Source organism: Thamnophis elegans, chromosome Z, assembly GCF_009769535.1.
Source record: "Thamnophis elegans isolate rThaEle1 chromosome Z, rThaEle1.pri, whole genome shotgun sequence".
Classification (NCBI taxonomy): Eukaryota; Metazoa; Chordata; class Lepidosauria; order Squamata; family Colubridae; genus Thamnophis; species Thamnophis elegans.
The window spans coordinates 126,419,566-126,443,863 of NC_045558.1; the positions used below are offsets into that span (position 1 = coordinate 126,419,566).

At 44.1% G+C, this 24,298-nt stretch overlaps 1 protein-coding gene across 2 annotated transcripts in view; it reads right to left on the reverse strand.

Annotated features, from left to right (window-relative positions):
• Positions 1–381: 381 nt before the first annotated feature.
• The window catches only part of LOC116522364 (solute carrier family 12 member 3-like), a 40,190-nt gene continuing 16,273 nt past the window's right edge, over positions 382–24,298 (reverse strand). The window contains exons 11-25 of one of the 2 annotated variants that reach the window (XM_032237246.1): positions 22,925–23,048; positions 20,989–21,090; positions 19,115–19,270; positions 18,055–18,154; positions 15,179–15,335; positions 14,725–14,817; positions 12,928–13,034; positions 11,222–11,304; positions 9,793–9,807; positions 9,625–9,711; positions 6,506–6,617; positions 4,851–4,937; positions 3,116–3,251; positions 2,428–2,495; positions 382–523 (exon numbers count right to left, since the gene is read on the reverse strand). In XM_032237246.1, the coding sequence (XP_032093137.1) occupies positions 382–523; positions 2,428–2,495; positions 3,116–3,251; positions 4,851–4,937; positions 6,506–6,617; positions 9,625–9,711; positions 9,793–9,807; positions 11,222–11,304; positions 12,928–13,034; positions 14,725–14,817; positions 15,179–15,335; positions 18,055–18,154; positions 19,115–19,270; positions 20,989–21,090; positions 22,925–23,048 (1,569 nt within the window). The remainder of the gene's footprint in view (positions 524–2,427; positions 2,496–3,115; positions 3,252–4,850; positions 4,938–6,505; positions 6,618–9,624; positions 9,712–9,792; positions 9,808–11,221; positions 11,305–12,927; positions 13,035–14,724; positions 14,818–15,178; positions 15,336–18,054; positions 18,155–19,114; positions 19,271–20,988; positions 21,091–22,924; positions 23,049–24,298) is intronic. The other variant, XM_032237247.1, reaches the window with a different exon arrangement.

Sequence of the window (24,298 nt, forward strand, 5' to 3'; positions counted from 1 at the left end):
AGTACGACGCCAAGAAGAACAAAGTAGGAGACACACCAGGGTTATTAAATAACAATATTCAAAAAAGTATCACTATTTACAGAGCATGGAGACACAACACATCCAGAATCGGTCCTTTGCGTTCAAACTCAACAACAAGCAGGGATTTTTTTTATTAAAAAATCCTCAGCAAAATCCCTTTGTTGTGCATGGATGGTCCCGGCCTCGTGGTGATGCTGACACACTCAGTGACAATGCCCATCTGCTTTCCATGGCGGGGGGGGGGGGGGACTGTCAGACTTTGGAGTCTTCTGCCCCCGTTCCCCCTTGTAATTAGGCTGGCATAATAGATAGCCCCTTATAGCCTATTTGCGCAAGTCTTCTTTGGGATCCTGCTACCCCCTATTGACAGTAGAAGGTGAGTGCATCCTCTTGATTGCCTCGGATGAAGACAATTGGTGGGGGTAAGTCCTTGGAGACTGTCTCAAGCCAGGCCATGTAGAGGGAGCTGGGACAGGCTCCTTTACGCACCACCGGAAGGCTTCTGGAGAATTAAGGGAAAGTAGAGAAGTTAGGGATCTGCTAGTAAGGAACTGAGAGGCCCACATTATAAAATCTATGTGTATGTTACAACTAGGATGGGCATTGTGTAAGTAGATATGACTTCCTGAAGAAAACAGAGCAGACAATTTCTGCCATTACCTGATTAACTTGACCTCCTGCATTATACCATTGTTTGAACAAGCTGTGATATAAGGCCATTTGTTCTAAAAAAGTTTTTAGCAAGCAAGCAATAATCTCGCAACAAAAATGGTAACTTAGAAAGGATCCTTTCATGTTCTAAGGTTGGACACAGCATCTTTTAAGTATCCACATTTGTATGGCTCATCGTTGGATCATTACACAACAACACAATACGTGGCAATACTTTATCCCCGCTCAGAGGAAAAGCCACTAATTCAGACCATTAATTGCTGAAAATTTATTAACCTGAAGATCATTAATCTCTTTAAATCAATAGCCTTTTTCATTTGGTGGGAAACCAGTCAAGGAGAACTTTTGGGGTGGCCTGTAGGCTATTTTCATTGTAACTACTGAATGCCACGTGGTAATTTGATTGCCTCATCTTAGCCTCAAATAGTCTTTAATAAACTCTTGAGTGGGCTGGTTATTAATAATAGTTTCATCTTGGACTGCTTACTGTTTACAACCTGTTTTACAATCTTATGTTGTTATGAGGAAAATAGGAGGAAGAAGATGTGTTGGATATATTAACTGCCTTTAATTATTTGTAAAAATAATGAAGGCGAGATGCAAAGAATTAAAAATTAAATATTTTGCTTATTTTCCCCAAAACCTGCTGTCACTTTTTTTGAGGGGGAAGCGGTGATTATTTTTCTAGCAGGTGAGAGTATATGCCCAGAGGGAATTGTTTAATAGGTATACAACTTTTCAAATTAAAATTAAAATAAATTGGTCTAGTGGTTAAGGTACCAGGCTAGAAAGCCAGGGCCAGTCAGTCTCTCTGTCTCTCTTCTCTCTGTCTGTCTGTCTGTCTGTCTGTCTGTCTGTCTCTGTCTGTCTGTCTCTCCCCCCTTCCCTCCCCCCTCTCTTTCTCTCTCTCTCTCTCTCTGCCAACCTCCTCACAGGATTGTTGTGAAGAAAATAGAAGGAAAGTGTATGTTTGCTGCCTTCTATTATTTATTATTTATAGAAATAATAAAGGCGGGATAAAAAATATTTTTTAAAAGGTGAATCAGGTCTGTTTTCATAGCCAGGCATGTAGTTTATTTTTCCCTGCCTAAAGAGTTTTTAATTGTCTAGCAACACACACACAAAAAAAGGATAGGACACTAAGACCTGAAACACTGTACTTTGGAACTGTTAATGACACACAATAAGCTCTGGAGATTTCCTGTTCCCAAGCTTATGGAGGGTGGCCACAGGGATTAAATGTATATCCTCAGAAAGCTGAATTTTCTGAGTCTTGGATTTTCCACCCAATATTCTTGTGTGTAAAACTGGAATGCAGGAGGTTTTGTGGCCAAACGTATACACATGTCTCTTGCCTTTACTTCAGGAGCTTATGCTAATGCAACTTGTACTCCTTCCTCAACTTTTCCCCCACCACAACCTTGTAAGGTAGGATGAAAGTTAGGAACTGACCGAAAGCCCCTCAGGACGCTTGTGGGTCTGAAGATAGAGCATAAATCTCTTTGCTCTTAGTCCAGTATCCTTAACACTAAACCACGCTGGCACTCAAATCACACCACATTATTTGTCAAATGAATAGGGATTAACAAGGCAAATCTTTCAAAACTGCTGTTTTGTGACCCATCCATTACCACAAACTTAATTCCTAAAGGAAGGGGCTGCATCGTTGCCCCAGGTAAGAACGCTACAACCATTAGGGGTGCTGGCCATTCTGAGAAAGGGGACGCAACTCACATGACGATGAGGGCTGCATTGCGGGAGTGATCTTGTAGAACCTCGTGAAGGCGCAAGTGCTGTTCAGACTAGACGGATGACATCGTGGAGGAGGGGGAAAAAAATAAGTTTTTAGTGAGGACTTCTTTTTCTTCCCTTTCCCAACCCTTTTAATCCCTTTAAAGTATTCATTCAAACATTCTCTTCTCTTGTTTCTTTCGTGGCACGACAAAACCGCGGTCCACTAAAGCGTGCCCGATTAAATTGCGTCGCTGACATCAGCAGCAGCGCGACAACAGCGACCGTGGAGAAAAAAGGGCGCTTTAAAAAGCGCTTTCAAAGCAAGCCGATTCACGTTAAGGTAAGGGTTAGGTTTAGGGTTAGGTTAAGGGTTAGGTTTAGGGTTAGGTTAAGCGTTAGGGTTAGGTTTAGGGTTAGGTTAAGGGTTAGCGTTAGGTTTAGTGTTAGGTTAAGGGTTAGGTTTAGGGTTAGGGTTAGGTTAAGGGTTAGGTTTAGGGTTAGGGTTAGGTTTCGGGGGGTTAGGTTTAGGTTTAGGGGTTAATTTTAGCTTTAGCGCTCACAGCGTGCTTTTTTCATCGCGCTGTGATGACGTCAGGTACGCGGTTTCGTCGAGCGTGCTTTAGTCGACCACAGTTTTGTGGTGGAACCGTTTCTTTGACCTCAAGAAAAACCAGCCTGGACACCTCACCTTTTTCTTGTAGATTCTCAGGTCTTCACTGGTGATTTTCCATGGCATCTCCTTCTTCATTGTTTCTATGGTTTCAGCATCTTTTTGGCCCTCGTTCAGCCGATATGGAGCTATAAGATCCTCAAATTCCTTGTAACTGTCATGGAGAAGAGGAAAACAAAAAGAGAAGTTGTATGAAAAGCGAGGAAGGGAAAATTTGAATGGACAGGAGCATCACTGTTTAGGGAACACGGGCATCAGATAGCAAAGGACAAACATCACACATCCCTCAAGAAACGATAAAGTTAGTCCTGGGGTTGCGACTACAATTGATCCCAAACTTTTCATTGCTAAACAAGATGGTTGTTAAGTGGGTTTTGCCCCATTTTGGGCTGCGGTGGTGCAGTGGTTAGAGTGCAGTACTGCAGGCTGCTTCTGGTGATCACCGGCTGCCAGCAGTTTGGCAGATGGAATCTCACCAGGCTGAAGGTTGACTCAGCCTTCCAGCCTTCCAAGGTGGGTAAAATGAGGACCCAGATTGTTGGGGGGCAATAGGCTCTGTAAACTGCTTAGAGAGGGCTGTGAAGCACAATGAAGCGGTATATAAGTCTAAGTGCTACCGCTATTGCTATTTTATCACCTTTCTTGCTTCAGTTAGCAATAGCAATAGCAGTTAGACTTATATACCGCTCCATAGGGCTTTCAGCCCTCTCTAAGCGGTTTTCAGAGTCAGCCTATCGCCCCCACAGTCTGGGTCCTCATTTTACCCACCTCAGAAGGATGGAAGGCTGAGTCAACCCTGAGCCGGTGAGATTTGAACCGCTGAACTGCTGAACTAGCAGTCAGCTGAAGTGGCCTGCAGTACTGCACTCTACCCACTGCGCCACCTCAGCCTGTTTCATTGTCAAATGAAACAGGCAGCTGCTGTTAACAGGGTTGTGAAGTGAATATTGCTTTCCCATGGCTTTCGCTTCTCAGAATGCCGTAAAAAAAAAAGGTGATCACATGATCCAGGGCGCTGCAACCACCGTAAATACATACCAGTTGCCAAGCAGCCAAATTTCGATCATGAAACCCTGGGGAGTCGTAAGTGAGAGGTCGTCACGCAACGGTCGTTAAGTGAAAAACAATCACAAGATACTTTTCCCTGTGCCATAACTTTGAACAGTCAACTAAATGAATGGTTGTAAGTCGAGGATTAACTCTCATTGTCTTAAAAAAAACATGCCCAGCTGCACCCTTTTCGAAAGAAGAGGATTGTGAAGAGGTTACTACTTTTCAAACATTTTTTTTTACACTTTTTCTTTTCTTTTTCTTTTGCATGCAGTCCTGGACTTACGACCATTCATTTAGTGACCGTTCAAAGTTACAGCAGCACTCAAAAAGTGGCTTACTATCGTTTTCACAAGACTGTTAACAGTCATGTGATCAAGATCCAGGCATGGTTCACATTTATGACGGTGTCCCAGTCCCACATCATCTCCTTTTGAGTCTTTCTGACAAAAAAAGTCAGTGGGGAATCCCAATTCACTTAACAACCGTGTTACTGGCTTAACAACTGCAGTGATCCAATTAACAACTGGCGGCAGCTGTCATAAAATGGGGCAAAACTCAGTTGTCTTGCTTAGCGACAGAAATTTGGGTCACAATTGTGGCTGTAATGTTGAGGATTATCTGTATTGGTTTGAGAAGAGGGAGCTGGATTAGGAAACCAAGGCTCAGGGACAATAATTAGGACAAATCACTGGGTATTTACATGTTCTCCTCAGGTTTCCATATAATTTCAGGCAGCACCACAACCTCACTGAAGCCGAGGCGGAATTTGTCCAACAGAGACCGGATCCTGTAGAACAGAAAGAGTTATTAGCAAGAAAAATCTTTTAATTTCATGATTATATTGTTGACACACCAGATGCTTTGCTTTGATATCTACTCAAGTGAGACCTTTTGTAGTTCTTTGGTGTTTTAATGGTTTTTATTGTTTTGGAATGGGATGGAATGGGATGGAATGGGACAGGACAGGACAGGGTAGAGTAGAGTAGAATAGAATAGAAAAGGAATTCGTCTCTGTTGCATAAGCTCTCAGTGTATATACAAAAGTACAAACAGCAGACTCAATAATTCCTCTGTAGAGCTGTAGCAGCAGGTTTTGGGCAGTCTGAGCTTTCTGAATTGATGCAGGAAGAGCATTCTTCATTGTGTGTTTGTGTGTGTGTTTTTTTTTGAAGGGACCTTGGAGGTCTTCTAGTCCAAACCCACCGCTCAGGCAGGAAACCATATACCATTTCAGACAAATGACTGTCCAATCTTTTCTTTAAAAAAAACCAAAAACTTCCAGGGTTGGGGCATTCACAACTTCTGGAGGCAAGTTGTTCCACTGATTAATTGTTCTAAGTGTCATGGAATTTCTTCTTAGTTCTAGGTTGCTCCTCTCCTTGATTAATTTCCACCCATTGCTTCTTGTCCTACCCTCAGATGCTTTGGAGAATATGCTTGACTCCCTCTTCTTCGTGGCAACCTCTGAGATATTGGAATACTGTTATCATGTCACCCTTAATCCTTCATTTCATTAAACTAGACATACCCAATTCCAGCAACTGTTCTTTATATGTTTTAGCCTTCAGTTCCCTAATTATTTTTGTTGCTCTTCTCTGCACCCTTTCTAGAGTCTGTCTGTCTGTCTGTCTGTCTGTCTGTCTGTCTGTCTGTCTGTCTATCTATCTATCTATCTATCTATCTATCTATCTATCTATCTATCTATCTATCTATCTATCTACCTACTCTATATAATAAAATAGCACTTAGCAATAGCGCTTAGATTTATATACCTCTTCACAGTGCTTTTACAGCCTTCTCGAAGTGGTTCACAGAGTCAGCATATTGCCCCCAACAGTCTGCGTTCCCAATTTACCGACCCCGGAAGGGTGGAAGGCTGAGTCAACCTTGAGCCAGTGGGAACTGAACTGCTGAACTGCTTGCAGTGAGCAGTCAGCAGAATTAGCTTGCAGTATTGCATTCTAATTCTGCGCCACCATGGCTTAAATGTCTTTAAGATTTTAATTGTAATAAATACGTTATTGAATTGTGAGCTGCCCAAAGTTGGGCGGCTACAGAAATCAAATTAAATCAAATCAATCGATCAATAAAATACAGGCTCTACCTGGCACATCCATGATGAAGAGGCCATAAACAAAGAGAATAGGACAAGTTTTTCAAAGCAATGTCAACACTTCACCGCAAACTTTGAGGGCAATCTAAAGACAAAGTGTAACTTTCAGAACAGAGTGTCTCTCTTGCATTTACGATCTCCCTGAGCAAACTCTGGTTAGCTGGAAACATCACCAGCCCTTTCCTGGAACTGCTTAGCTTTGGATTTTAATCTCCCCAACATCCCTGCCCTTTCTCCCTTACTCTTCTCTGTGTTCCTCGGCATTAGAGATCTGCCCACTGATGAAGACTCGGACTTTGCACTGGCTCCAACGTTTCCGGCGAGTCAGAAGATAGGGGATGAGGAGGGTCAGCCCTGCGGAGCAAGGAGGGGGAAAAAAAAGTCCAGAGACCAGCTGCATAACATGGTGGCACAACCACACTGCCAAAAATAACATCCTGTCTTGAAAGCAGAGCCTTAGCTGCACTGGGAAGCAGTGGTGAGAATCAAATAATTTAACAACCGATTCGCTCAGGTTGGCTGTCGTGGGAAGTGTGGCCCATCCCCAACTTCTGGTTTCGCCGCACATATGGGACAAACCTCCCATGACAGCCAACCTGACCCTGGGCTGGTTGTTAAATCTCCCCCGCTCCCCCAGCTATCAAAGTGGATCTTGAGTGCTGCGCTGCAATGGAGAAATCAGAATTGGGGTGGCTGGCACAATGGAAGAAGGAAAGAGGCCTTCTCTTTCCCTCGTACCAACCACTCCATTGCCCGCTTCTCCATTGCAGCGCAGCGCCCAGGATCTACTTTGAGAGTGGGGCAGGGATAATTTAACAACCGGTTCGCTTAAACCGGGGTGAATCGACCAAATCCCACCACTGCTGGGAAGGCATCTCTCCCATCCAGTTGAAGTTCCAATTCAATAGGGCAAACAGGCCCCGTTACCATCTGGTGTCAGCCTTCCATTGCTAAACCAGATATGAAATGTGGCTAGATTAGGTAATTCTGCTTTATTGTAAGACTCTGCTGCTAGAATCTTACAAATTTGAAGGTACAAATTTCCTACCATTGGTTTAACCATCTGGCTAATTAGGAAGGGGTGCTTCTAAGTTTCTTCTTGTGACTTTCTTTGGGGCACCTACACCTGTTGTCTAATTTTAGTTTCCTGCTATCCCTCATCCCTCAAGGCCATTCACACATTCCATTACACCCGAAAATAACCTTTTTACATCGATGGAGGGTTTGCCCATGAGAACCAATGACGAGATGGAAGGAAAAGATTATTTCCAATTTCTCACAATTGTTAAGAAACAGATCCCAGATATATCATTCATGATATATATCTGTATATAATAAACATGTTATATAAAATAATGATTGTGTTTATGTCCAGTATGTATGTATATATGTATGTATACCAGGGTGGGTTCCTGCCAGTTCTAACCTCTTCTATAGAAGAGATTCCACAAATCTACAGTGCCATTTAGAACCGGTTCCAGCTCCTTCCACCACCACCCGGCGCCGTCCGTACATCATCAAGATGAAGAGCGAGAGGAGGAATTCTGGGGGTTGAAGTCCACAAATCTTAAAGCTGTCAAATTTGAACACCCCTGGGTTTTTTTTTCTAAAGGGTTAGGGGTCTTGTAACCTGACAGCTTTAAGACTTGCAGACTTCAATGCCAGAGTTTCTGAGCCAACATGACTGGAGAAGGAATTCTGGGAGTTGAAGTTCACAAGTCTTAAAGCTGTCAAGTTTGAACACCCCTGGGTTTTTTTTTTCTAAAGGGTTAGGGGTGCAAGGGTCTTGTAACCTGACAGCTTGAAGACTTGAGTGCTTCAAATGCCAGAGTTTCTGAGCCAACATTTTGGTTGCAAAGCAAGAGCGTTGTTAAGTGAGTTTCACCACATTTTAGAAGTTGGCCATGCCCACCCAGTCACATGGCCAGCAAGCCACCCCCACAAAGCAGGCCACACCTACAGAAGAGGTTCTAAAAAATTTTGAAACCCACCACTGATGTATACACACAAACACACACACATACATACATACATACATACATACACACACAAATTCCTTGATGCACAATAGTTCATTTAGCAACAATTCAAAGTTACAATGGCACTGAAAGAAGAGATTTATGTCATTTTTCACACTTATGACTGTTACAGGTCAGGTGATTTACGTTCAGATGCTTGACAACTGACCCACATTTATGACAGTTGCAGCGTCCCGGAGTTATGTGATCCCCCTTTGTGACTTTGATCTTCTGACAAGTAAAGTCAATGGGGAAACCAGGTTCACTTACTAATTTAAGAACTGAAGTGATTCCCTTATCAAATGCGGTGAGAAAAGTCGTAAAATGGGCCAAAACTCACTGAACAAATTTCTCACTTAGCAACATAATTTTTGGGCTCAATTTGGGCAGAAGTTAAGGACTACTTGTATACACACATACACACACACACACACACACACACACATATATACACATACATACATACATATATATACATATGTGGGAGCATACATTTAATTTTAATTACATAATATCTGCAGGTGCGCGAAGCTAGACACACAGAGATATAGATGCAGACACACATATCTGTATACAGGTAGTCCTTGACTTACAACCGTTCATTTAGTGACCATTCAAAGTTACAACAATAGTGAAAAAAGTGACTTATGACCATTTTTCACACTTACGACCATTGCTACATCCCCCATGGTCACGTGATCAAAATTTTGATGCTTTTCAGCTGGTTCAAATTTACGACGATTGCAGTGATTGAAGGGATCATGTAATCAGCTTTTGAGACCTTCTGATGAGCAAAGTCAATGGGGGAAGCCAAATTCCCTTAACAACTCCAGTGATTCACTTAGCTGTGGCAAGCAAGGTTGTTAAATGGGGCAAAATGCACTTAAGAAATGTCTCGCTTAGTAACATAAATTCTGAGGTCAATTGTGGTGATAAGTCAAGAATTACCTCTTTCATTCATTTATCTGTGGAAGATCTATCTGTGATAGCTGGCTTAACACCAACTTGATGGCACATTATCTATCATTTATGAAATTATAGTTAAATATTGCATATGCTATATATCTATTGCTGTTAATAATTTATGTAATAAAAGCCATAAAGAGCCATGAAAAAAAACCTCCCTTTATGGCTTTCCCATCTGTATCTGAATTTTGCCCTATTCATAGTCACACACCTGCTTCAAATGTGTCCTTCCAGTTTTGCAAGGAAAAAAGAAGGTCGCCATTTTATCACAGTATCATGGCACCAATTGTATTTGTAGGCTGTTAGATACTGCTTTTTTGGCCACAAACAATAGCAATTAAAAACAAGAATTATTATTTCCAGGGAAATTCACGTACCGCCATCATCGAACAACCAATAGATATCGATATTTTTCTTCTTCTGATTCCTCTGGAACACGGTCTCCAATGCAGCATCGGCACCAACTTTATACATGCCACCTATAGTGAAATATAAAGATAAAGAGATGTTCCACATGGCTCAGTGCCTTAACGGCTAGACCAAACCGGCTTTAGGAGCAGCTACGGAATATATCTTTCATCCAATTCTCTCCAAACTCCAAAGTTTTCCCAGCATTAGCAGAAGTGGGCTGTTGGGGGTTTGCAGGGGTTCGGGAGAACCTCTGTAGCTAAGATTCTGTGCAGTTTGGAGAACCCCCAAATCCCACTACCGGCTCCCCCACCCCGCCCCTCCCAGGAGTCCCCACGCAGGCCATTTTTGATGCAGGTAAGTGCAGGGTACATGCGGAGACTCAGGGAGGGTGAAAAATGTGCCAACCGGAAGTTCAGGGGCCTGTTTCCAGCCTCCAGACGGCCTTCAGAGCCTGGGGAGACCGTTTTTGCCCTCCCGGAGGCTCAATGAAAGCCTCTGGAACCCGGGGAAGGCAAAAGCACCCACTGGCGCCATGGTGCAGGCCAACTAGGCCACACCCACCATGTCCACGCCCACCTAACAACCGGGCAGAGAACCCCTTGTTAAACTTTTTGAAGCCCACCCCTGATTAAGTGATACCTGGGGCTTAGTATTAAAGCACCAGGCTCGAAACCAGGACACGGTGAGTTCTAGTCCTGCCTTAGGCATGCAGGATAGCTGGGTGACTTCAAGCCAGTCACAAGTAGCTCACGATATCAAACAATAAATCCGCTAGCCAATTCTTGTTGCAACCAAAGGATCAACACTTGGTTGACCTGAAGAAAGCAGACCCTACCATTTGTGGGAAAACGTTAGATTAAGATTTTAAAAAATTCCCATAGCACATTCAAGCTTCCAGTCCTCTTTTTTTATATATATATATATATATGAAGTTTGAACGGTCTGAAAATAGGCTAATCCTAACAGATCCCATTTCTTATTATAGACCAACTTACGTTTCTGCTTTTCCTTCCCCAAGGCAGCTTCTGTATCTTCAAAACCCAGGTTCACTGTCCCAGGAAACGAGAGGAAAAATAACAATTAATCAAAGCTGTGTTTATTTATTTATTAAGTTTTTATTCTGCCTTTATTACTTTACAATCTTCCTCCCCTCCTTTATTATTGATTTATTTAGAAATAAATCAACCAATAAGCTATGTATTATCCTGCCTTCCACCTAATTCTGTCGCACAGGTAGCAGGGAGAAATTAAAATATAAACAGCAACATTAAATGCTGTTCCAAAATGTGTACAGGCAGTCCTCGACTTATAACAGTTCATTTAATGACCGTCCGACGCTACAATGGACTTACGGCCGTTTTTCACCCTTACAAACATTGCAGCATCTCCAGGGTTGCATGATCCAAATTAAAATGCTTGGCAACCAATTCATATTTTATTGACGGTCACAGTGTCCCAGGATCACGTGATCCCCTTTTGCAATAGAAACCTGGTTCCCCCATCCCCCCCCAACTAAAGTAAGGTAGGTTGTTGATTCCAAACTCATTTTTTGGATTCACTCACCTTGGGCTTTGATCACCCGTGACACGTCCAGCCCATGTCTCATCCGAAACAGGCAGACTGCAGTGCCGAGGTCGAAAGTGTCACTGCAAGAGAGTGGAGGTGGAAAAGAAAATTTGGAATAATTATCAACTAACTTTTATGCATTGTCCCTATCATCTGCTTTTTTAAAAAAAAACAGAATAAGCTAAGAGAAGTCTACCGTGTTTCCCCGAAAAAAAAGACAGGGTCCTATTTTCTTTTGATCCCTGAAATAAGCATAATTGGCCTTATTTTCGGGGAGGTGTTATTATTTTTGAGGTTCAGGAGGCAGTGAGTATGATCACCTCATGGCTCTGCTGGGTTGCAATAATTTCGGGGAGGGCTTATTTTAGTGCATGTGCTCAAAAGCCCGACTGGGCTTATTATCTGGGGAAGGTCTTATTTTCAGGAAAACAGGGTGTTTATTTATGTATTATTTGTAGTTTTTCCATTCACTGTGTTTAACTCCTTGCAACCTCATGGACACCAGGCTAACCTGGCTTCCACTGTCTCTTGGAGTTTGCCCAAATATGTGTTTGTATCCCTCTTTTATTAATCTTCACAGATAACTCAAGGCCACGAACCTATCCTTTTGTCCTCCAATTTTCCCCACAACAACCCTATGCGGTGGGTTGGGCTGAGAGAGAAGGACTGGGTTTTCATTGACAAGGCAGGACTTGAACTCACAATCTCCTGCTTTCTAGCCTGGTGACTTAACCTCTACACCAAATGAACAGCTGTGGAATATCCTCTCAATTCCTGGGAAAGAGATGGGGAAGAAATGGAGGTAGTGACAGATTTTATTTTCCAGGGCTCCAAGATCACCGCAGATGGGGATTGCAGCCAAGAAATTAAAAGACGCTTGCTACTGGGGAGGAAAACTATGGCAAATCTAGACAGCATCCTAAAAAAAGGCAGAGACATCAAAATGCTAACAAAAGTGCATATAGTGGAGGCTATGGTTTTCCCAGTTGCAATCTATGGCTGTGAAAGTTGGACCATAAGGAAGGCTGAGCGCCAAAGAATGGAGGCCTTTGAACTATGACGCTGGAGAAGACTCCTGCGAGTCCCTTGGACTGCAAGGAGATCCAACCGGTCAGTCCTAGAGGAGATCAACCCTGACTGCTCTTTAGAAGACCAGATCCTGAAGAGGAAATTCAAATACTTTGGCCACCTAATGAGAAGGAAGGACTCACTGGAGAAGAGCTTAATGCTGGGAAAAATTGAGGGCAAAAGAAGAATGGGACGACAGAGAATGAGGTGGCTAGATGGAGTCACCAAAGCAGTAGGCCTGAGCTTAAATGGACTCCAGAGGATGATAGAGGACAGGAAGGCCTGGAGGAACATTGTCCATGGGGTCACTAACAACAACAACATGGAATATCCTTCATCTAATTCTCTCCAAATTCCAAAAGTTTCCTTGATATTAAGTGACACCTGGCTTATCAAACTCAAAAAACAATATATTTGTATGGCTTTCACTGATTTTCCTCTGGAACTGATTTTAACTCAGGCAGCTTTACATACTAAAAGAATATATAAAGTGTAAAGGGCAAAGATTCTTCTACAAACTCTCTACCTTAGGAGAGATCCAAACCCATCCTTTCATAAACTCGCTGTATCTCTATCCATTCCCTAACCCCCACCCCTTTTCCCATTTATTCTTCTTGAGAACATGATGTCCTTACTGTATTATGCCCACATAATTCTCCAGGTTTTGGGGAGAGTCGGTCTGCCAATCACTTTTATAACCGAGAACTATGGTGTTGGGCCTTAGACGTCCTAGACCTGAGACCTGCAAGGAGAAAGTATGGTGAATTTTTTTATCTTATCCACATTTATATACTGTGCTAAACATGGTTTATTTTAACCAGTCTGTTGAACAATTATGGTGGCCTGGTTTATATAACTTGACCATAAACTAATACCTAGAAATCATCGTGGTTAGGTTAATCCAGCCTACTCAAAATTTCAGCCTAGGGATATGTGTGCCTTGTAATGTTTTAAATGCTAAAGGTAAAGATTCTCTTCACACATATATACTAGTCGTTCCTGACTCCAGGGGGTGGTGCGTTTCAAAACTGAAGAGCCAGCGCTGTCCAAAAATGCCTCCGTGGTCATGTGGCCAGTATGACTAAACACCAAAGGCACAAGGAATACTGTTACCTTCCCACCAAAGGTGGTCCCTATATTTTCTACTTGCACTTTTACATGCTTTCGAACTGCTAGGGTGGCAGAACCTGGGACAAGTAACGGGAGCTCACTGTGTTATGCGGCCGTAGGGATTCGAACCACTGAACTGCCAACTTTTCTGATCAGCAAGCTCAGTGTCTTAATTACTGAGCCACCGTGTCTTGATAACCATGTCTGTTGGCCTATCAGTTGGTCCGTCCATCCGTCCATCCATCCATTCCATCCATTCCACCCATCTATCCATCCAGGTGGACTTAGAACTTAACTTGAGCCAAAAATTTACTTTCAACTTGTTCTAATTGTCAACGCATTCAGTGATAAGGCTATATAAATATAATAAATTAATCGATTACCGTAAGTGTAAAGATTATTTAGAGAATTATAGGTAATCCTCAACTCACAACCATTCATTTAGTGACTAAAGTTGTAACAGCACTGAAAAACAGACTTATGACCAATTTTTATACTTATGACCGTTGCAGCATCCCCATGGCCATGTGATCAAAATTCATCAAAAATTCATGTTTACGATGGTTGCAATGTCCTGTGATTGCTTTTTTTAATTATTATTATATTATTGTTTTTAATCAATGTGTTTGGAATCAGGCATGTTATAGAAATTGTAAAGGGTATACCCACTTTTTAATGTTGGTTCTCTACCACTAAGCTACAACCTCTTTCCAAAGAAATATAGAAGATTTTGTCCTCATTATCTTGGCTAACAGAATGGGATCTCCAGGCCACCAAGGGGAGATTTCCAAGCAGTCTTAAAGCGGCTGATACAGAACACCAATATTACAGAGTAGCTTGGAATCTGTGCTATCCTCTTCGTGGTCCTTGGTGCTCTCCAAACTGGGTGGTTTTCTTGCAGACGTTTCATTACCAAATAAGGTAACATCATCAGTAAGTACATCACCTAGTTTGGTAATGAATCATCAACAAAAAAACCACCCAGCTGCGAAAGCACCAAGAACCCCAATAATTCAACCATGAGCTACAAATATTCTTTACTGTTGCTATCGTCCTTGTTTGGCCAAACTCATCATCTTTGACTGAGGAAGCACCGCCAGAACAAAACTGAGAGTTATTCTCTCCGTTTCAATGCGCAAATGGCCCGGTTAGCTCCAATAGAGGTAAGGAACGAGGGTGGGCGGGTGGGCCCTCCAAAGCACCGTTCCGGTACAGTGGCTGCTGCTCCCAGCAACCGCCAGTACTGCCATTCCAGGGCATATTGGCTGGAACCCACCACTGCTTCACTCCCCAAACCTCGGTCAACTTTACAAATGTGATACCTGCATAAGGGTTCTAGCTCCTGAACGTAAGTCTCCGATGGTGATGAAGTTGTAGAATGCTTGGATTTTCCGCTCGCCAAGCCACTGGAGTTGCTCATCGTAATCCTCAAAGCAGGAGGAATCCTGTGGGTGATGGTAACAATACCAGAGGGTTTGGGCTTAAAAGGGGCAGCAGACCTCGCCCAACCAATTTATTCTTGCCCCACGGCTGCTGCCAACTTGCCATGGCCAAATTGCCGTAGGAAAATTATAAGTGGGATAACTCAACGTTACCCACTATTATTTCTATGACATTATTTTGTGGAATTGAACAAACATGAAAATAATGTAGAAGAAACAATGGCAGATAAAATTTATCGTGTTTGAGTTACCCCGTGTGGAATTATCCTGTGGCAAATTGTCCCGCAGCAAGTTGGCCCTGGCAAGATGGGCCGCAATGAGTTGTCCTAGACACCCCCCCCCCCCCCAAAGAGCTGATCCCCCAATAAGATTCACAAACCTCGGTCACGTTTCCGCATATCATGAGGCTGACATTTTTAGTGAAGGCGCCAACAAAATCCACCAGGTCTGGTCGGAAATTGGGAGGACCTGACAGGACCAAACACTGAGGTCTGCAGATGGGAAAGGTAGCAACCGCAAGATGGTTAGTAAATATGTATCACACCACAAAATGTGTTCCCTGTTTCCCTAGAAGATCTGCATGAAACCAGAGGCAATCGCCTGAAGAGCTGAATTGTGCATCTGTTCTGAACGAGCCTTTTCAGCATGAAGCCGAGTCCTTGTCCCAATAAGCCTCTTTTATTTAATTTACAATGAATTCCTCTCCAGCAAAGTCTTTCCCCTCCCACAGTTTTTCAAGATTGTTCACAATTACCGCCTTTTATCAGGCTTGAAGTGGCCAGGCCGATATCTTTCAGACGCCCCAATAATTGGCAAGAATGCAGGAATGAACTAATTGTCTCCTGCAAACTCCACTCCCCTTTTGCTGCTCCCTATGGGAGGGGCCATTCACCATCCACCTGTGGCCTTACTCCCAAGTCGACCCTTGTTCCTTAGCTGTTCCCTTCATCTGACAATTCTATGCCTGCGCACACTGGGAACAGGCTCCAGTTGTTCTTCTGCCTCATTTATGTCTGACTCCAAAGGCAGCTGATAACTGTCAGATGGCATGGCCACATCTCTGCCTCCGACACAGAGCCCTCATCAGCCTTTCCCAGACCCCAGAGCTGGCCCATCTTCCTCCCCAACCTCCTCACTGTCGGAATCTGCTGCCACCTGGCGGACCACAAGAACATCCTGTTAGGAAGCTACTGCTTTACTCCCCTAGAGATTTTACTTATTACATGGATGGTGTATATATGTTTACTTCTCTTCCGTCATGTTCTCATCATATTAAATGGTAATAAATAACCACAAGATGAACTTGGCATTCAGGGATGGACAAGCTCCCTTTAACTCGGTTCAGCTGCAGATGTGCTACAAGTCCTTCATGCAGGCGCATTAAGGAATGTAATTCAATTAGGCAGGTAGCACGGGGGGAGCAACTGGCATAACTAGGATGTTCCTCAAAACATTATAGAGGTAGTCCTCGACTTATGACCACAATTGAACCCAACATTTCTGTTGCCAATTGAGCCATTTGTTAAATGAGTTTTGCACAGTTTTACGATTTTTCTTGCCACAGTAGTTCCTGTAAATCAGGGGTGTCAAACTCAAAAGCCCGCAGGTGAGATTCAGCCCCCAGGGTACTTAGATCTGGGCTGCCCTGAAAACAATGAAGGACCGACCCACGGTGTCTCTGCTAACAAAAACAGAGGTCCCCCCACCCCCTGAGCTGACAGAGGGCGGCAGGAAGTTGTCACAGCCTAAAACGGAGCTCAGTAGCCAGTTTTCATTGGCAGAGTGCTCGGGACGCCACAGGCACTCCCGACAGGAGTGACGTCCAGCTGGCCACGCCTACCAAGGCCACACCCACCCTGGTCCCCCAAGGTCAAACAGAACCGTGATGTAGCCCTCAATGAAATCAAGTTTGACACCCCTGCTGTAAGTGAATCACCACTTTTGCTACTTCAGCAGTAGGGTTATTAAGCAAAATGGGTTTCCCTATTGGCTTTGTTTGCAGAAGGTGATTATGTGAAACCCCCCCCCCCCAAGGAGACTGCAACTGTCATAAAAAAACGAGTTATTTGCCAAACATCTGAGTTTTGATCACTGGACCGTGGGGATGCTGCTATGGTTGTATGGGTGAAAAATGGTCATATGAAATTCAGCAGGCTCTGACAGGTTCTGGAGAACTGGTACTGGAAATTTTGAGTAGTTCGGAGAACCAGCAAATGCCACTTCTGGCTGGCCTCAGAGTGGGGAGGGAATGGGGATTTTGCAGTATCCTTCCCCTGCAGTGGGATGGGAATGGAGATTTTACAGCATCCTTCCCCTGCAGTGGGGTGGGAATGGAGGTTTTGCAGTATCGTTCCCCCAGAGTGGGGAGGGAATGGAGATTTTGCAGTATCCTTCCCCTGCAGTGGGATGGGAATGGAGATTTTACAGCATCCTTCCCCTGCAGTGGGGTGGGAATGGAGGTTTTGCAGTATCCTTTCCCTGCAGTGGGATGGGAATGGAGATTTTACAGCATCCTTCCCCTGCAGTGGGATGGGAATGGAGATTTCACAGCATCCTTCCCCTGCTGTGGGGTGGGAATAGAGGTTTTGCAGTATCCTTCCCCTGCAGTGGGATGGGAATGGAGATTTTACAGCATCCTTCCCCTGCAGTGGGGTGGGAATGGAGGTTTTGCAGTATCCTTCCCCCAGAGTGGGGAGGGAATGGAGATTTTGCAGTATCCTTCCCCTGCAGTGGGATGGGAATGGAGATTTTACAGCATCCTTCCCCTGCAGTGGGATGGGAATGGAGATTTTACAGCATCCTTCCCCTGCAATGGGGAGGGAATGGAGATTTTGCAGTATCCTTCCCCTGGAGTGGGGTGTGAATAGAGATTTTGCAATATTCTTCCCCTGCAGTGGGGTGGGAATGGAGATTTTGCAGTATCCTTCCCCTGCCATGCCCACCAAGCCACTCCCACAGAACCAGTAGTAAAAAAAATTGAATTTCACTACTGGTCATAACTCATTTTTTCCCAGTGCTGTTGTCCTGGTGAGTTGAAGAAGCTTCTTGGATGAGAAGCGACACGTCTTCGAAGAAAAACCAGGAAGTTCAGTTGCCTCTTGAGAAAAGCACCTTTGGGACAACCACAATTCAAAGCACCTTTGTAGCCCTTACTCCCTCTATGGGATGAACCCAAGAGCCAAGGACACATTCTTCCACTTCGACACTTACCGGAAATTCTTGACATGGTCTTCCACATTGTTCAGGTTCATGGCATTTGAAAGAGCCATGTTGTAGGTCCCGGCTTGCACTGAGGAGCCCCAGTTCACCTCTGTGAAGAAAAAGGGTTGAGAAGAGGAAAATGAGATATTCTGTCAGTCATTTCCTACTAGAAACAGAAATAGAATAACAGAATGGAAAGGGCCTTGGAGGTCTTCTAGTCCAACCCTCTGCTTAGGCAGGAAACCCTACACCACTTTAGACAAATCATTGTCCAATCTCTTCTTAAAGACTTCCAGTGTTGGGGCATTCACAACTTCTGGAGGCAAGTTGTCCCATTGATTAATTATTCCGACTGTCAGGAAATTTCTCCTTAGTTCTAGGTTGCTTCTCTCCTTGATTAGTTTCCACCCATTGCTTCTTGTCCTACCCTCAGGTGCTTTGGAGAATAGCTTGACTCCCTCTTCTTTGTGGCAGCCCCTGAGATAATGGAACTCAGCTATCATACCTCCCCTAGTCTTTCTTTTCATTAAATTAGACATTCCCAATGAACAAGGCCCTCTTTTGAGAAACCAATATGATATCAAATAAATTTGAAAGCAGATAAGAGGGTCGGTTAAACTGGCCTCTACTGCAATGAGTTGAAGCCTCCAATCTGTAATTGCAAAAAAGGGGGGGGGGATTTTTAAACCTCTGAAATAGCTTTTTGCAAGATGAGAAAATCAAAAATTAAACTGAAATAAATGTAAGTCATGCACAGTTCTTTGTGGCAACCCCTGAGATATTGGAACACTGCTATCATGTCTCCCCTAGTCCTTCTTTCTATTAAACTAGATATATACCCTGTTCCTGCAACCGTTCTTCATATATTTTAGTCTCCAGTCCCCTAATCATCTTTGTTGCTTTTCTCTGCACTCTTTCTAGAGTCTCCACATCTTTTCTACATCATGGCGACTAACCTGATCTTGGTATCAGGTTGTGAATGGAGGGCATTGCAGTTCTCCAACTCTGGAGAACATCATGTGGGTGAGCTGTGCCTACCTTAGGAACTTCAATATCAAGGTGTCCTCACCTGGTTTCTTGTAGGTGACATACGCCAAGCTCACAATGATGATCCCAACCACAATGAGGGCTGCCCACCAAGTCAGTAGGAACATGATGACCACAGAGACAATGGCTCCAAAAAGTGCGGTCCATTTGCTGAAGTAGCGGAAGGAAGGCCTCCAGCCTAGAAGGGGCAAAAGGAAGATGGGAATCTCATTTTATCATCTCCAGAGCCTTCCCACCGGTTTAATCTAAAGCTTTAGCCATGCAAAAGATTTAATGTTTTTAATGTTGGCCATGCAAGGCCAGAAATTTAGAGAGTTTCTGTTTTGGGGTTATGTATAATAGAAGTATATATTAATCATGAAATCTACTATTACATACAGCATACATCATCACTTAAAGGTAAAGGTTCCCCTCGCACATATGTATTAGTTGTTCCCGACTCTAGGGGGCGTTGCTCATCTCCGTTTCAAAGCTGAAGAGCCAACGCTGTCCAGAGACGCCTCCGTGGTCATGTGGCCAGCATGACTAAACACCAAAGGCGCACAGAACAATGTTACCTTCCCATCAAAGGTGGTTTCTATGTTTCTACTTGCATTTTTACGTGCTTTCGAAAAGCAGAAGCTGGGACAAGTAATGGGAGCTCGCTCCATTATGCGGTGCTATGGATTCAAACCACCGAACTGTTGACCTTTCTGATTGACAAGCTCAGTATCTTAGCCACTGAGCCACATCATCACATAAGCTAGTATTATACACTGCATACATGACTATACAGTATATATATGGGCATATATAATACACAATACACTGCATTTATGTTCTTAATATGTAACGTATTATAACTTGCAATGTTATTACCTTTTTTAGATTTCTCTACAATGACTACTAATTTTCATACAGTACGTATGTGTGCCTGTATGAGTTTTCTTGCCACATTCACTAAGTGAATCACTGCAGTGGTTAAATTAGTAACACCGTTGTTAAATGAATCTGGTTTCCCCACTGACTTTACTTTTCAGAAGGTGGCAAGAGATGATTCCATGACTGTGACTGTCATAAAACTGTGAGTCAATTGCCAAGCATCCAAATGAAAATTGCATGGCCATGGGGGATGCAGCGATGGTCGTAAGTGTGAAGCGTGGTCCTGAGTCACTTTTTCAGTGCCTTGGTAACTTCAAATGGTCACCAAGCGAACTCTTGTAAGTCAAGGACTATCTCTATGGCTATCATGTCCTTCCTGGTCCTTCTTTTCTCTAGACCAGCCAAACTCAAATCCTGCAGCCGTCCTTCGTATGGGTTTTTTTGTTTTTGTTTTTGTCTCCAGGCCTTAGTTGCTCTTCTTGGCACTTTCCGCCAAAGTTTCAAAGTACCCGTCCAGTGGTGAGTTTCAAAAATTGTTCGAACCTACTCTGTGGGTGTGGCCTCCTTTGTGGGAGTGGCTTGCTGCCCATGTGACCGGATGGGAGTGGCTTGCCACCCATGTGACCGGATATGAAGATGCCGACAACACTTGTCAGAACCACCCTAAATTACCTCACCCACAGCACTGGCGTGCATAAGAATATGATGTAAACTTGTTTTTTAAAAGGCATCTTTGGTTTGCGTTAAAACAACTTCAACACACGCAATGTTCTGATTGCACCACAAACGCAGTAGTCATCCTTACCTTTCACAGAGGCACTGAGTTTCATAAATATGAGCATGATAGTGTAGAATGATCATATCCAAGGACCAGTGGTGGGTTTCAAAAAAATTTGGAACCTCTTCTGTAGGTGTGGCCTGCTTTCCGGGTCCACTGGTGGAACCCCTTCTAACCGGTTCGGTAGATTTGACGAACCGGTTCTCCGAATAGGTGCGAACTGGTAGGAACCCACCTCTGTACCCGTCCCATCTTACCTGGGGAATTGGTGATGGTGGCATGGAAACAGCTGAAGTTGATCAAGGCATAAGAGCAGAGGAAAAAGTTGGAGATGATGGGAGCGATGGTATTCAATTCAGCTGCAAAGGGAAATGGATGTAAGGAATACTGGAAAAAAAACCCACTGCAGTACTCAGCAAGGATTCTCCTGTGTTGGGCCCAGGTGAGTCCTCGACTTGCGGCCACCACTGAATGCAAAATTTCCATGCCTAAGCACGGTAGTTAAGTGAGCTGCGCCTCATTTTACAGTCTTTTTGCTACAGCTGTTAAGCAACATGCTGTCGTTAAAGTAAGTCTGGCTTCCCCGATTGATTTTGCTTGTTGGAATAGCAATAGCAATAGCAGTTAGACTTATATACTGCTTCATAGGGCTTTCAGCCCTCTCTAAGCGGTTTACAGAGTCAGCATATTGCCCCCAACAACAATCCGGGTCCTCATTTTACCCACCTCGGAAGGATGGAAGGCTGAGTCAACCTTGAGCCAGTGAGATTAGAACCGCTGAACTGCAGATAACAGTCAGCTGAAGTGGCCTGCAGTACTGCACCCTAACCACTGCGCCACTTCGGCTCTTGGAAACCAGTGGGGACAGTTACACAGGGTGATCGCGTGACCCCAGGACACCGCAACTGTCATAAATACGTGCCATTTGCCAAGTTCCCAAATTTTGATCAGGTGACCAGAGGCATACTGCAACCGTGTGAAAAATCAGTCATAATTCCACTTTTTACAGTGCTGTTGTAACTTTGAATGGTTACTAAACAAACAGTTGGAAGTCGAGGTTTCTCTGTGACTAATCGTATATCCCAGCAATGGGATTTCTTTTTAACAATTTTATTTTGTTAAACCATTCTGGCCTCTTAGCTGAATTCCCATCACATTCTAGACCTCAACAAGTCAAGAAAACTCCATTGCTGTGTCTCCCAAATCTGCTGTGGTCTAACTGAATAACAGAGTTGGAAGGGAACTTGGAGGTCTTCCACTTCCACCCCTGCTGAAGCAGAGGAGACCCTATGCTATTCCAGACAAATGGTGATCCAAATCTCTGCTTAAGAACCTCTAGTGATGGAGCACCCACGACTTCTGGAGGGAAGTTGTTCCACTGATTAATCATTCAGGAAATTTCCCCAGGGACAGCCTGCTGGGGAGGGTGCCGCAGGGGGAGAACCTCTAGCTAAGATTCTGTGCCGTTCAGAGAACCCCCAACTCCCACTCCTGGCTGGCCGCGCCCATCCATCCCCTCCCAGGAGTTCCCATGCAGCCTGTATTAGATGTAGGTTATTTTTTTATTTTATTATTTATTAAATTTTGTATGCCGCCCACTCTCAAAGAGACTCAGGGCGGCTTACAGTAAAAGGGGGTAAGTGTAGGGCACTTATGCAGTCTCGGGGAGGGGGGGAAACAGGCCAAACGGGGTTCAGGAAGGCTGGAAACTGTTTCTTCCCTCCAGAGGATCTCTGGAGCCTGGGGAGGGTAAATAACGCTCCTCTCCACTGTGGTGCAGGAGGCCAGCTAGGCCACGCCCATCCAGCAACTGGGCAGAAAACCCCTTGCTAAAAATGTTGAAGCCCACCCCCGAATTTCTCCTTAGTTTTAGGCTGGTTCTCTCCTTGATTAGTGCCCAACCTTTGCTTCTTGTCCTGGCTTCAAGTGCTTTGGAAAACAGGCTGATCCCCTCTTAAAGGAAACCATATTGAAAAGAAGACTTCCTACACAACGCCCAGATCCAGAAAGCACCCAATCTATTTAATGTGCTTAACGGGTTGTGTGAATCCTTTCATTACAACTGGCTCCACAATCCATGGTCAGATTCATCTTCTAGTTCAAAGCATCTCCAACCTATTCGTCTCATTTTGCCCTCAATTTCTGTTCACGTTTTGGAATAGAGAAATTAAGATGACCAATGTATAAACTTACCTATGAGGATGAAGGCAACAGCCAGGATAAAAGTCAGGCCATAGGCCCTCAGTGGCTCCTTATTCTTTCCATAACCCTTGGCGAAAAAGCCTATCAGAGGGTAGAGGTTGTCTTGACAGAGGCACTAGAAGGAAGAGGGACATAAACTTTGAAGCAGGAGTCTCAAAACTCATTAGGGACAATCATGACTAATGGCCACAGAGATGATTAAAGTCTTATGTTGGGCAGGTTGGAGCAAGTCAGAAAGATTTGATTTGGCATTAGTTCTATCTCAATCTATATGAACACAGGGCCCGATTCACCATTCCCATTAATTTACCTGCGATAACATCTCTACCTTCTGGCTACGAGGATTGTCTATCACAACCAGATCACGGTTATGCCAAAGATATTTTTCAAAAGGTGAGAGGACTTTCTCGGGTTTTTTTTCCTTGAAAACGTTTCACTTCTCCAGCCGGAAGCTTCAGTACTGACAGTGGTGCTGAATAGAAGGATTTATATTCTTTACGACCAGATGACTGCGAAGAATATAAATTCCTTCCATTCCCCACCATCCAGTCAGAACTGAAGAAGCTTCTTGGATGAGAAGCAAAATGTTTTCAAGAAGAATGTCCAGTTATAAAAAGCATTTTTGGGACAGCTCTATCTACTTTTCTCTGATAAACAGCCCCAAAGTGAAGAACAAGAAAGCACGATACACAGACGGTACAGCTTTTAATTACTGTATTTTTTGGAATATCAGACACACCTTTTCTCTCCCACAAAAGAGGGTGAAAATTTGGGTGCGTCTTATACACCGGATGTAGCCCCGCCCACCTGCCAGCCCCCACCCGCTGGCCATTTTCGGCCTCTGCGCGTCTCATTTTTGACTTCTTCCAGGCTGCAGGATTTATCTCAGACTGTCGCCACTTCTATGCCTTGCATTTTTGGCCTTGGTGCCTCACGTTTTCAGTCTCTGAATGCTCCGCTTCAGACCCATTCAAGGCTGCAGGAATTGTCAGAGAACATTGCTGCCAATCGCCACTTGCGTTTTTGGCCTCTGCTCCTTGCGTTTTCGGCCTCTGGAGGCCTCCATTTTGGCCTATATGTATCATGTTACGTGTTATGGGGTGTGCAGGGGCCGAAAATGCAATGCACAAAGGCCTATAACATAATGCACGGAGGTGTCAATTGGCAGTGATGTGATCTGGCGATTCCTGCAGCCTGGAACGGGTCAGAAATGGAGGCTGGAAACGCAAGGCATGGAAGCGGCAATGGTCTGCTGCAATCCCCGTAGCCTGCAACAGGTCTAAAACATGACACGCGGAAGCCTAAAATGGCAGAAGGGTGGGGACCAGCAGGTGGGCGGGGCTACATTCGGTGTATAAGACGCAC